Source organism: Myxocyprinus asiaticus, chromosome 19 (genome assembly GCF_019703515.2).
Source record: "Myxocyprinus asiaticus isolate MX2 ecotype Aquarium Trade chromosome 19, UBuf_Myxa_2, whole genome shotgun sequence".
In the NCBI taxonomy this organism is placed as follows: Eukaryota; Metazoa; Chordata; class Actinopteri; order Cypriniformes; family Catostomidae; genus Myxocyprinus; species Myxocyprinus asiaticus.
In genome coordinates this window covers 40,094,649-40,108,014 of record NC_059362.1, presented here as the reverse complement: position 1 = coordinate 40,108,014, position 13,366 = coordinate 40,094,649, and the positions used below count along the sequence as shown (strand labels likewise).

Below are 13,366 nucleotides of genomic sequence, written 5' to 3'. Positions count from 1 at the left end.
CACAGCCTGGATCTGTAAATATAATTTCCACCAGAGCATTGGCCTAAGGGACACCTGACCCCCTTATGGCGTTATGAGGCGATTATAATATGGTTAAATTAATCTAGAGCTGTTTTATCCTGAATAGAAGCCGCATCTAAGCTGCAGATATTTTGTGTTTACACAGATGCATAGAGGCGGCATACAGTATATGTGTTTACAAGGATTCACAATTGCGAACTGTTGAGGTTTGGATTGCATACACAGGAGACAGAAAATAAGATGCATACTGATTGTCATGAGTTGTTGTAGTTTGTCAATGTAGAGACTTTCATTCAGAGAAAAAAATAATGATCAAAATATTAATAACTTCAGTCTCGATCAACACATAAAAGGGATCGTTTTAAAACTTATAAGTTCTACTTTACAATGCATGTAGGCATTATGATCAAAACTGAACAAGTGCTTTGAAATTTGCAGACAAATCAGGAGTATTACATTTTAATAATTTTGTAATAATTTTGCACTGTACATATTGTAATCGGTAAACACATCAAACTGATTAAATAGGCATGAATCATATGTCATTGGAAAACTCTTTTAAAAAAAAAAAAAAAAAAAAAAAAAAGTAGAATACAACCAGCCTATTTGTTTTACTCACAGACAAAAATATAGCGAGTAATACCTAAGTACATGTCCTTGACAAACGTGTTACATGTAAACGTGTTGCTTATAAGCCTAATTTTTGCTTATAACTTCACAAAAAATAAACATAACATAAAATATCATTACTTAGAAGAGGGGATTCCCGTTAAAACAAGGATGCATAGATCATAGATAATCTACACGAAGCACGATTTGCATAATGTGCAATCTGGCTAAAACACTTTTCTGGATCATTTGACTTCATCGAAAATGATGTAGTATGTTGTCCAGTGTCATGGAACCCTAAACCAATCATATTAGGATTCAGATCACTGCAACCAGAAGTGGAAGTCATCCAAATATGGGCAAAAAGATCGTTCACTCTTATTACATATGGCCACCAGGATATGGCGCCAAGTGCGTGACACAGAATTGAACTGAATGAGATCTCGTTACTCATGCCTGCATGCTTTGGAGAGAGAGCAAACCTTTAATCATTGTTGTATTTGCATGTGTAATTAGTTCTTATGTACAATTATTATGTTTTATTTGTTTGGAGAGGCTTTTGGACACTTGATGTTTTTGGACACTAAGATAAATTATTTTTGTAATGCTATAACTTTTTATTGCTTTGTTGTATTAACAACATTTCAATTTTACTCCGTTACAGTTGACATGATTGGGAACAAAACAAAAGCATTTCCTGATATTCAGCTACCTTATTTACACCCTGAGATATATAATGTCAAATCAGAAAAATGAGAAAAAAAGCACATTTTTTTTATGATTTTCAGCAGTTTCTTAGGCTGAGAGTATAATAATCTATATAATAAAAAAAATTGAAAAGTTTTTTTTTTTTTTTTTTTTTTTTTTAAATAATACCAAACAATTGAGCCTCTTTTTGTTTGTTTGTTGTAGAGTTTTAAGCCTTTAATTTTGGGTATGCCACTGAAACAGGAAATCTTTAAAAGCACCTTCTGAGCTTAAAGGATTAATATTAAAAGTCTGGGTCTGGAACAGGGCTAAAACAGTAGAATTTATACATAAAAGACATTTGAAAAGTACCAAAAATGAATAATTATGGCCTGGTAATACGTTTCTAAGTCAGTTTTAATATGACCTTCATTAAAAAAAAAAGTTAAAAAAAATATTGTTTTGGTTAAAAATTAAAAGCTCGCTGTAGACTTGCTTTAGCCTATCACATTTACACTTTCTAAATGACAGGAATATGGAAGGATGAAAATATGGAGAAAGTCTGTATCTGTGGTGACTTCACCCCAAAAAACAAATGTGCAAGTTTGATGTCACTACTTGTGGGAGGGGCCTCGTCTCATGATTGCAGTATACCGTTGCACCAGAGCTGTTTGGGTCTTGGATCTCCAGCATCTAGCACCACATTTCCCAGCTTCCAAATACCGGCCAGCTAGAATGTTGCCCTCTCCAGAATTTTTATCTATCTGCAAACGAGCACCTGTGTCCCTCAGCTTATAGTTGTTTTTGCCAGTCACTCTCATCTAACACCTTTATTCTCCCATGCCAATGCTTCAATGTGCATTAACATCTATATTTGTGCCATGTTATTTACATAAACGCCAACAACACTAGTTATCCATGCTAACTGCATCTATCTTTGGCGTAGTTATGTTGAAAGGCATTCATAACTGACAGCAGCTGGAATTGTGGATGGCCGTTAAGTCCTGCTTGCAGTTAGAGTCTGACTGCTTTAAAAATGGCTATAGGGATGTCAAAAGTACTGGTACTTCGATAGCAGTCTTTACGTATTGGTAGAAGCATTTGAAGTGATCTGGTACTGGCAATTCTGTGCTATTCTGTTCTCAGCATCACAAACTAATTGCATGCACTAAAAAAAAAAAAAATGATTTTCTTACTTTTCAGCAGAAATATCTAAACATTCTTAAAAAATTATACATTTACTTAGGAAACAAAATATGATATTTTGTCTTGTTTCAGAAAAATCTAACAAAATATATTTACGTTATGCTTATAATAAGAAAACTATTTGCAGAAAATAAGTTAATTTTTCTTACCCGATTGGCAAATAATTTGTTTGTTTGTTATAAGCATAGATGTTACTAAATTAAAAATTATTTTTTACAATGTACCAGTAGCTCTCAGCTGTGCTTGATGTATTTCAGAGAATATATTTTGAATGAAGTTGATTTTACATATCCCATTGGCAAATCAGTTTTTCGTATTTTAAACTCAACTCACTAAATTTTAGATTCATAATTTTATATTTTGAACAAGAGAATTGGCAATAAATTGGCAATAAGCAAAAAGCTATTCAAGATATATTCTCTGAAAAGAAGTATTATTATCTTACACTATTTCACTATATTCACAGTAAATATGTCTTTTTTAGATATTTTTTTTAGTAGAAAACGAGACACAAATATGAATAAGAATGTTTTTCATATGTCCATTTTAGAAATATCTGAAAGCTATGTGTCATTGTTCTAATATATTTTTTTAACATTTTTAAAATAATTAACTTTTCTACAGTAGCATAAGTTACATATTATGCTGTTATGCAACTGTGTGTTCAATAGCAAATTAGTTTTTTTTGCTGTGGTATCGAAATTGTTATCGAGAATCGTGAATTTGCACTGATGTTGGACCTGATATTCAATTAGAGTCAATAAACTGAAATGGTCACTATGTGTCTAAACTCAACTAGTTGGCCCTAGAATAAAATATTATGAAATACATAAGTTAGCAGATAAAAAAAAAAAAAAAAAAGAATTCTCTATGGGTGTATTTATGGCCCCACATTTTAAATATCGGGGACATTTTTGTCACTTTTGGTGGCCTTTTCCCCCAAGCCCTAGTTAAATTCTGACCATGTTGACAACCATAATTAGCTCTAGAGAAAGTGTCATGAAAACCCCCACTGGATATAGAAGTTCCCTGAGACTGCATCAATATTAATATCAACTGCAGAGACACAGGGCTTCAGTCGCTGCCTCTACACACTGTCGGCCGACGAGACTCGTAACCTTGGCAACAGTTCATCAGTACACTCCTGTGATACAGAGGTGTCACATGGGTGGGTGGATTGTTTCCTGTGAGGCTTTAATTATGTTTTGGGGGACCTCATGTCATTGTTAGTAAGTCAGAAAAGATCTGACAGAACAATGCACAGGGGTGGGGGGATTGACCGCTCTTTGATCTGGCTCAGTGGATTTGTCACTCTCCCCGTTGTGGCTGAGATCACCCACCTGTCAAAATGAAGTATGCTGTCGAGACTTTGTAGCCTTAGCTATTTATCTCTTATTGACGTTGTAGTTTTCCTCCGCTCAGCTGTGCTCACTTGTAGCTCATGTGATTTCTTTTTTCAGGGCCATAATGGAGCACAAGGAGCTTCTGAAGGTGCAGTGGGACTGGCAGATAGGTAAGCCACTGATATAGGCCGTTTTGACACTTCATTGCTTGGTTGAAACCCGAGTTGGATTCCACCACCCTCCCCTTGGCCATTGTGCGTCTGTTTTCACATGGTATTATTTAAATCGAGTGCCACTGTGAATGCTAGTGGCAGCTCAAAAGAGTGGCCAAAAATAGAAAGCACTGTTTAACTATTTTACTGAAAATCTCTGCATTTTATGTGTGATTTGATTCCAGCTGTGTTTTGATGTTTTTGTCAGCCCATATTTCTACAAATTCCATAATTCCCTTCTGGAGCCCAACTAGAGTTTGATTGTTTGAAGTTTGATTCCCAGGAAACGCACATAATTATAAAATGTATAGCTTCAATGCACTGTTAGTCACCTTGGATTAAAGTGTCTGCCAAATGTAATGGGTAACTTTACGATATTAACTTCATAGGAATTCATATTAAGATTTATAATACAGGTAGCTGTAAATGTATTGTTCACTGTTAATGTTAGTTATTTTTAATTATTGGGTTAACTAATGTTAACACATAAAACCTTATTTTGGCTAGGTTATATAGGTTGTTTGTAGTTAAATGTAAAATGCAATTTTGTCTTTTGACTAGAGGAAACATTTTCCACTTATCTTGGAAATTTCGCTACTGTCAAAAAAATTCTATGTTAAAAACAAAACAACAAAAAACAGTTCACTACTCCAAATTAGGCCAAATTGCTTTCATACCCTTTGTGAACTATACTGAATTCCATATGAACTGTATTCCAGATCCCAGTTTTTCAGCAAACTCATGTGTGGTTCCTTGGTGTGCATCTATGTTCGAAAACAGCTTTTACACCAACCAAACAAACTGAACAATGATGTCAAATAGAACACCTTGGAATTTAGCTCATCAAATAAGAATTTAGAGTCGGAACAATCAGTTTTATAATTCCATAAGTCTTTTCGACAGTTAAACTACCATCCTAAAATTTAGTGCATTTTTTATATCTCAGGAGTCACTTAAATTTAATCCAGATTAATGCTCCTGGTAGGGCTTGATGAAGTGTGGAGGGTCTGTGCCAATGCATTTGGGTTGCTTCCTAAGAGGATGGTGGCTTGTCACAGGGACATTAGCAAGTCTAGAGTCACTTGAGGGGCCAACATCATTAACTGTCAGTGCTGCGTCAAGTAACACGCTTTGTGCCAGAAGAAGGAATGCCTCCTGCCAAGACTGTGATGCCCTTGAAAAATAACGAGGGCATGTTGATAATAATGCATTAGTTTTGTTGCAACCATCCTTAAAAGACTATGTGAAAATTCCTATTTAATTTTGCATGCTTGTGTATATTAGTAAACTGAAATGTTTCTAAAATCTTCCCATCACCTCCAACTAATTATAGATTTGTCTTAAATATTCTTGATTTTGTTTTTTTTGTTTTTTTAACACAGTCACATACTTAAATTGTAGCCTAGAGATAGCTCTGAACATTCTCTTGAATAGCAGGTGACATCTTATAACTCTCTGGTGTGGTTCATCGCCAGGCAGTGTTTGCAAGGCATCTGAATAATTATGTCTTCTGTTCAACTCTGAAGCCTCGTGGCTTGAGAACAAACTAGGTGTGAATAGGAAAGAGAGTTCTGACAAACAGAGCTATAATGTTGACATTGATTTGTCCTTGATGGGTACAAGCTGACATTTGTTTTTACCTTGAGGGTTTCAGAGTTAATCCTGTAGTTTTCATTTGATAGTCATTGCATCACTAGCAAAAAAGTATGATACTTTGATATTTGGACATCGTAGCATGATAATACAATGGTTTGTACCATGGTATTCTTTTGAGCACCTTGGTATTAACATCTGAGACCATTACTGTGCCATGGTACCAACACAGTACTATACTACTGTTTTGGTAAGAGATGGATAAGTGCAGTGTTCAAAGCAGAGCATTAATATACAGTGTTTATACAGTATACTGTATGTATGTGTATATACAGGTGCATCTCAATAAATTAGAATGTTGTGGAAAAGTTCATTAAAAGTTCAACTCAAATTGTGAAACTCGTGTATTAAATAAATTCAGTGCACACAGACTGAAGTAGTTTAAGTCTTTGGTTCTTTTAATTGTGATGATTTTGGCTCACATTTAACAAAAACCCACCAATTCACTATCTCACAAAATTAGAATACATCATAAGACCAATAAAAAAATTTTTTTAGTGAATTGTTGGCCTTCTGGAAAGTATGTTCATTTACTGTATATGTACTCAATACTTGGTAGGGGCTCCTTTTGCTTTAATTACTGCCTCAATTCGGCGTGGCATGGAGGTGATCAGTTTGTGGCACTGCTGAGGTGGTGTGGAAGCCCAGGTTTCTTTGACAGTGGCCTTCAGCTCATCTGCATTTTTTGGTCTCTTGTTTCTCATTTTCCTCTTGACAATACCCCATAGATTCTCTATGGGGTTCAGGTCTGGTGAGTTTGCTGGCCAGTCAAGCACACCAACACCATGGTCATTTAACCAACTTTTGGTGCTTTTGGCAGTGTGGGCAGGTGCCAAATCCTGCTGGAAAATGAAATCAGCATCTTTAAAAAGCTGGTCAGCAGAAGGAAGCATGAAGTGCTCCAAAATGTATTGGTAAACAGGTGCAGTGACTTTGGTTTTCAAAAACACAATGGACCAATACCAGCAGATGACATTGCACCCCAAATCATCACAGACTGTGGAAACTTAACACTGGACTTCAAGCAACTTGGGCTATGAGCTTCTCCACCCTTCCTCCAGACTCTAGGACCTTGGTTTCCAAATGAAATACAAAACTTGCTCTCATCTGAAAAGAGGACTTTGGACCACTGGGCAACAGTCCAGTTCTTCTTCTCCTTAGCCCAGGTAAGACGCCTCTGACGTTGTCTGTGGTTCAGGAGTGGCTTAACAAGAGGAATACGACAACTGTAGTCAAATTCCTTGACATGTCTGTGTGTGGTGGCTCTTGATGCCTTGACCCCAGCCTTAGTCCATTCCTTGTGAAGTTCACCCAAATTCTTGAATCGATTTTGCTTGACAATCGTAAGGCTGCGGTTCTCTCGGTTGGTTGTGCATCTTTTTCTTCCACACTTTTTCCTTCCACTCAACTTTCTGTTAACATGCTTGGATACAGCACTCTGTGAACAGCCAGCTTCTTTGGCAATGAATGTTTGTGGCTTACCCTCCTTGTGAAGGGTGTCAATGATTGTCTTCTGGACAACTGTCAGATCAGCAGTCTTCCCCATGATTGTGTAGCCTAGTGAACCAAACTGAGAGACCATTTTGAAGGCTCAGGAAACCTTTGCAGGTGTTTTGAGTTGATTAGCTGATTGGCATGTCACCATATTCTAATTTTTTGAGATAGTGAATTGGTGGGTTTTTGTTAAATGTGAGCCAAAATCATCACAATTAAAAGAACCAAAGACTTAAACTACTTCAGTCTGTGTGCATTGAATTTATTTAATACACGAGTTTCACAATTTGAGTTGAATTACTGAAATAAATGAACTTTTCCACGACATTCTAATTTATTGAGATGCACCTGTATACTATTGAGTGTGTGTGTGTGTTTGTGTGTGTGTGTATATATATATATAATTTTATTTTATTATTTTTTAATATATATTATTATTTGATAAGAGTTGTCCCATAATCAGTTTTGGATTTGGATCATATCTCTCAATTGTTTTCTCAGTCTTTCCCTTTACATGACCTTATAAATGTTTAGTTTAATGAAATTTTGTCTTTTGTCTAATGGTGCAGTATGTAAATTCTGTGTCACTAGCGTCAGCGAACAGAATTTTTAAATTGACAAATATATAACAAATACTCCCCTGTCTGCTATTGGTTTTATCTGCTGTCAGACATTTCAACTTTGACACCACAAAAAATCTAAACTGATATTGAAAAGGAATCTGATTGCATTCAGAAAAAAATTGCCGACATGACTTGGTGGGTTTCCAGACAGGAAGCAGATTTCATTTGTGCAGTCTGCTTTTTTTTCCCCAAAACAAATTATCGTTATCTGTCTTCATTTCTGCTGCATCTCCATCTGCCAAAATAAAACTTGTGTCCTTTACAGACGCATTTTGAAATGAATGGCCTTAGACCGCACAAGTGAATAATTTAATTTTTCCATTATGATTGCACCGGATGAATTATGACCAGAATATCACAGCTGCTGACTTGCCGTCCTCTATAACGTATACCCCTTGTTGCAGCCAACCGAATATAGTGAATCCTCACTGTAAGGAGTGGAAAAACGAAATTATGTATAACATATATTTCTGCACACTGGCTATGTTTTGTTTTCTGGCTGAAAAGGTGTTTTTATACATTATATTTAGATATTTATATTACATATATACTGTATATATACACAGATGAGCCAAAACATTATGACCACCTGCCTAATATGCTATTGGTCCGTGTGCCACCAAACCATGTTCCTCCTCAAACCATTCCCGAACAATGTGTACAGTGTAACAGGGCACATTATCCTGCTGAAAGAGGCCACAGCCATCAGGGAATACCCTTGCCATGAAGGCAAAGGCTGGTCTGCAACAATGTTTAGGTAGGTGGCAGGTGTCACACTGACGTCCACATGAATGGCCGGACGCAGGTTTTCCTAGCAGAACATTGCCCAGAGCATCACACTCCCTCCACCGGCTTGTCATCTTCCCACAGTGCATTCTGGTGGCATCTCTTTCCCAGGTAAACAGCCGTTCATGTGAACAAAATGGGACTCACCGGACCAGGCGACCTTCTTCCATTGCTCAATAGTCCAGTTCCGACACTCGCGTGCCCAATGTCTGGTCTGCGGCTACACAGCCCCATACGCAGCAGGGTGCGATGCACTGTGTGTTGTGACGCACTCCTCCCATAAGCATCATTACAATTTTCTGTGACTTGTGCCACAGTAGACCTTCTGTCAGTTCGTACCAGACGGGATAGCCTTAGGCGCCCAACACCCTGTCTCCGGTTTGTGGTTTGTCCCTCCTCGGACCACTATGGGCATGTAGTCACCACTGCTGACTGGGAATACCCCACAAGCTTTGCCATTTCAGAGATGCTCTGACCCAGTTGTCTGGCCATAACAATTTGGCCCTTGTCAAAGTCACGCAGGTGTACACTACAGTCTTCAAAGATAAAGGACAGCTGGCTCTAACAAGGACAGAAAGAGATGTGGAAGGCCAGATGTACAACTAAACAAGAAGATAGTACATCAGAGTCTCTAGTTTGAGAAATAGACGCCTCACATGTCCTCAGCTGACAGCTTCATTGAATTCTACCTGCTCAACACCAGTTTCATGTACAACAGTAAAGAGAAGACTCAGGGGTGCAGGCCTTATGGGAAGAATTGTAAAGAAAAAGCCACTTTTGATACAGAAAAACAAAAAGAAAAGGTTAGACTGGGAAAAGAAACAGACATTGGACAACAGATAACTGGAAAAGAGTGTTATAGATCTTAAACCCATTGAGCTTTTGTGGGATCAGCTAGACTGTAAGGTGCATGAGAAGTGCCTGACAAGACAGCCACATCTATGGCAAGTGCTACAGGAAGCATGGGGTGTAATGTCACCTGAATATCTGGACAAACTGACAGCTAGAATGCCAAGGATCAGCAAAGCTGTCATTGCTGCATGTGGAGGATTTTTTGATGAGAACTCTTTGAAGTAGTTTAAGCACTCTGACCCCAGCCTAGCTGGGATATGTGAAAAAGAAGAATTTCACCGTATATGTGCAAATGTATAATGTGTGATAAATAAAGAAAATTATTATAAATTAATTATAATTAGAAGTTCTAACTTTTTTTTTTATGTAATTTTTCATGTTATTAATGTCCTGACTATACATTGTGATCAGTTGAATGCCACTTTGGTCAATAAAAGTTCCAATTTCTTTCCATAAGTATATAATCTGTACATTATTCCAAACTTTTGGCTGCCAGTGTATATATATTTATACACACACACATATATATATATATATACAGGTGCATCTCAATAAATTAGAATGTCGTGGAAAAGTTCATTTATTTCAGTAATTCAACTCAAATTGTGAAACTCGTGTATTAAATAAATTCAATGCACACAGACTGAAGTAGTTTAAGTCTTTGGTTCTTTTAATTGTGATGATTTTGGCTCACATTTAACAAAAACCCACCAATTCACTATCTCAAAAAATTAGAATATGGTGACATGCCAATCAGCTAATCAACTCAAAACACCTGCAAAGGTTTCCTGAGCCTTCAAAATGGTCTCTCAGTTTGGTTCACTAGGCTACACAATCATGGGGAAGACTGCTGATCTGACAGTTGTCCAGAAGACAATCATTGACACCCTTCACAAGGAGGGTAAGCCACAAACATTCATTGCCAAAGAAGCTGGCTGTTCACAGAGTGCTGTATCCAAGCATGTTAACAGAAAGTTGAGTGGAAGGAAAAAGTGTGGAAGAAAAAGATGCACAACCAACCGAGAGAACCGCAGCCTTACGATTGTCAAGCAAAATCGATTCAAGAATTTGGGTGAACTTCACAAGGAATGGACTGAGGCTGGGGTCAAGGCATCAAGAGCCACCACACACAGACATGTCAAGGAATTTAGCTACAGTTGTCGTGTTCCTCTTGTTAAGCCACTCCTGAACCACAGACAACGTCAGAGGCATCTTACCTGGGCTAAGGAGAAGAAGAACTGGACTGTTGCCCAGTGGTCCAAAGTCCTCTTTTCAGATGAGAGCAAGTTTTGTATTTCATTTGGAAACCAAGGTCCTAGAGTCTGGAGGAAGGGTGGAGAAGCTCATAGCCCAAGTTGCTTGAAGTCCAGTGTTAAGTTTCCACAGTCTGTGATGATTTGGGGTGCAATGTCATCTGCTGGTGTTGGTCCATTGTGTTTTTTGAAAACCAAAGTCACTGCACCCGTTTACCAATACATTTTGGAGCACTTCATGCTTCCTTCTGCTGACCAGCTTTTTAAAGATGCTGATTTCATTTTCCAGCAGGATTTGGCACCTGCCCACACTGCCAAAAGCACCAAAAGTTGGTTAAATGACCATGGTGTTGGTGTGATTGACTGGCCAGCAAACTCACCAGACCTGAACTCCATAGAGAATCTATGGGGTATTGTCAAGAGGAAAATGAGAAACAAGAGACCAAAAAATGCAGATGAGCTGAAGGCCACTGTCAAAGAAACCTGGGCTTCCATACCACCTCAGCAGTGCCACAAACTGATCACCTCCATGCCACGCCGAATTGAGGCAGTAATTAAAGCAAAAGGAGCCCCTACCAAGTACTGAGTACATATACAGTAAATGAACATACTTTCCAGAAGGCCAACAATTCACTAAAAATGTTTTTTTTATTGGTCTTATGATGTATTCTAATTTTTTGAGATAGTGAATTGGTGGGTTTTTGTTAAATGTGAGCCAAAATCATCACAATTAAAAGAACCAAAGACTTAAACTACTTCAGTCTGTGTGCACTGAATTTATTTAATACACGAGTTTCACAATTTGAGTTGAATTACTGAAATAAATGAACTTTTCCACGACATTCTAATTTATTGAGATGCACCTGTATATATATATACACACAGTACTGTTCAAAAGTCTTAGGCACATAAGATGTTTCACAAAAGCATTTGTCTTAAGATGGTTATTTATATCTTCAGCTTTAGTGTGTCAATAGGAAATATAAATGTTAGACTCCCAAACATAATTTTGCAAATAGAAAAGATTAGAATAGAAGAACAGGGAGCCCTGCAACAGATGTCATGGTCCCCACAAAGCCCCCCACTGAATATCGTGTCAGTCTGAGATTACATAAAGAGACAGAAGCAGTTGAGACAGCCTAAATAGATAGAAGAACTGTGGCGAATTCTCCAAGAAGCTTGGAACATCCTATCTGCCAACAACCAAGAAAAACTGTGTCCAGGTGTACCTAGGAGAATTGGTGCTGTTTTTAAGGCAAAGGTGGTCACACCGAATATTGATTTAGCTTTTTTACGTTTACTGGACTTTGTATGACATTAAGGGATAAATTAAAACTATTTATGTCATAATTTTTGAAGACATCCTCACTATGCAAAATTTTTCACAAGTGCCTAAAACTTTTTCACAGTACTGTATATATACATATACGCATGTTCAGATTTTTGTTGTGTGTTGATTTCTGATTGACTTTCTTATTGATGTATCGGTAACTCTTTATATCCTCAGGTCTTCTGTACATTGGATTCAGCGCTTGCATGTTTGGCCTGTACAGCTTCATGCCTGTGGTAATAAAAAGAACCAGCGCTACAGCAGTGAACCTCTCCCTACTGACAGCCGACATCTACAGCCTCTTCTGTGGCTTGTTCCTGTTTCAGTATAAGGTTAGAATATGTTTCTCTCTCTCTCTCTCTCTCTCTCTCTCTTTCCCTCACCACCACTGCCATACCATCATCTATATGGCATTACACCTGCTGTAATGCTACAAACTCCTATCGGCTCATGGAGATGGAACAATTTTGCTCTTTTTCTCAGTGGGGGTTTTTGGTAACTTAAGTTAATTTTATTTCACAGTTAATTTTTTCCCCCTGAAGTCTACTTCTTATGTTAGTAAACGTTTCTTACAGTAAATGTAGTGATTTATGACCATTTCAGCCCTCTCCCTAACTTTTAGAATTAAGCAGGCTGTTTTTGCACAAGATAGTGTAGGAAAAGCAGCAAGCAAGTGGCCAGCATACATGGGAACTCCTTCATTACAGTTTCGAAAGCATCTCAGGATACACCTCGTGAAGTTGGTTGAGAGAAGGAACAGAGTGTGCAGTCAGAACTGAAATCTAAATATGTTTAATTTGTTTAATATTTTCAGTCACCACAAAATTCCCATACTTCCATTTGCATTATTTCGTAGCTTTGAAGGCTAGTATTCTAAAAATTTGAAAATATTAATAATAGGAAGGTTTGTTCAGGTTCATACAATACAATATAAGTTCAAAGATTTTTCAGCTAATTTTGGAGGCAGTGTCCCCTCGGGGGAAGGATCCAGCCATAATGTGAGACTTCATCTCTAAGCTCCACCATTACAGCTGAAGCCATCGCTGAACAAAGCCATTAGTCATGCTGTACAATGAGCATAGTGTTTTAAACTCTCTTTCCTTGTCTAGTACAGATTACACTGTCTGGAGGCCAAAAAAAGATTCAAATTCTTTTGAATTCATCATTATACATTGTATCACACTGATTAGTCTTAATGGTTATGGCACAGTTTTAGTCAAGTATAGCACAGCAGTGTTTTGTTGGTGAATAAAACAGCTTGACTTTGCTGGAAGGTGAATATATTAAGAACACTGTT

The 13,366-nt window shown here is 37.5% G+C and overlaps 1 protein-coding gene across 1 annotated transcript in view; it reads left to right on the top strand.

Annotated features, from left to right (window-relative positions):
- LOC127410255 (solute carrier family 35 member F1-like) overlaps window positions 1-13,366 on the top strand; it is a 143,045-nt gene that overhangs the window by 105,802 nt on the left and 23,877 nt on the right. Inside the window, exons 6-7 of the mRNA XM_051645420.1 lie at window positions 3,984-4,036; window positions 12,247-12,401. Coding sequence (XP_051501380.1) covers window positions 3,984-4,036; window positions 12,247-12,401 — 208 coding nt within the window. The remainder of the gene's footprint in view (window positions 1-3,983; window positions 4,037-12,246; window positions 12,402-13,366) is intronic.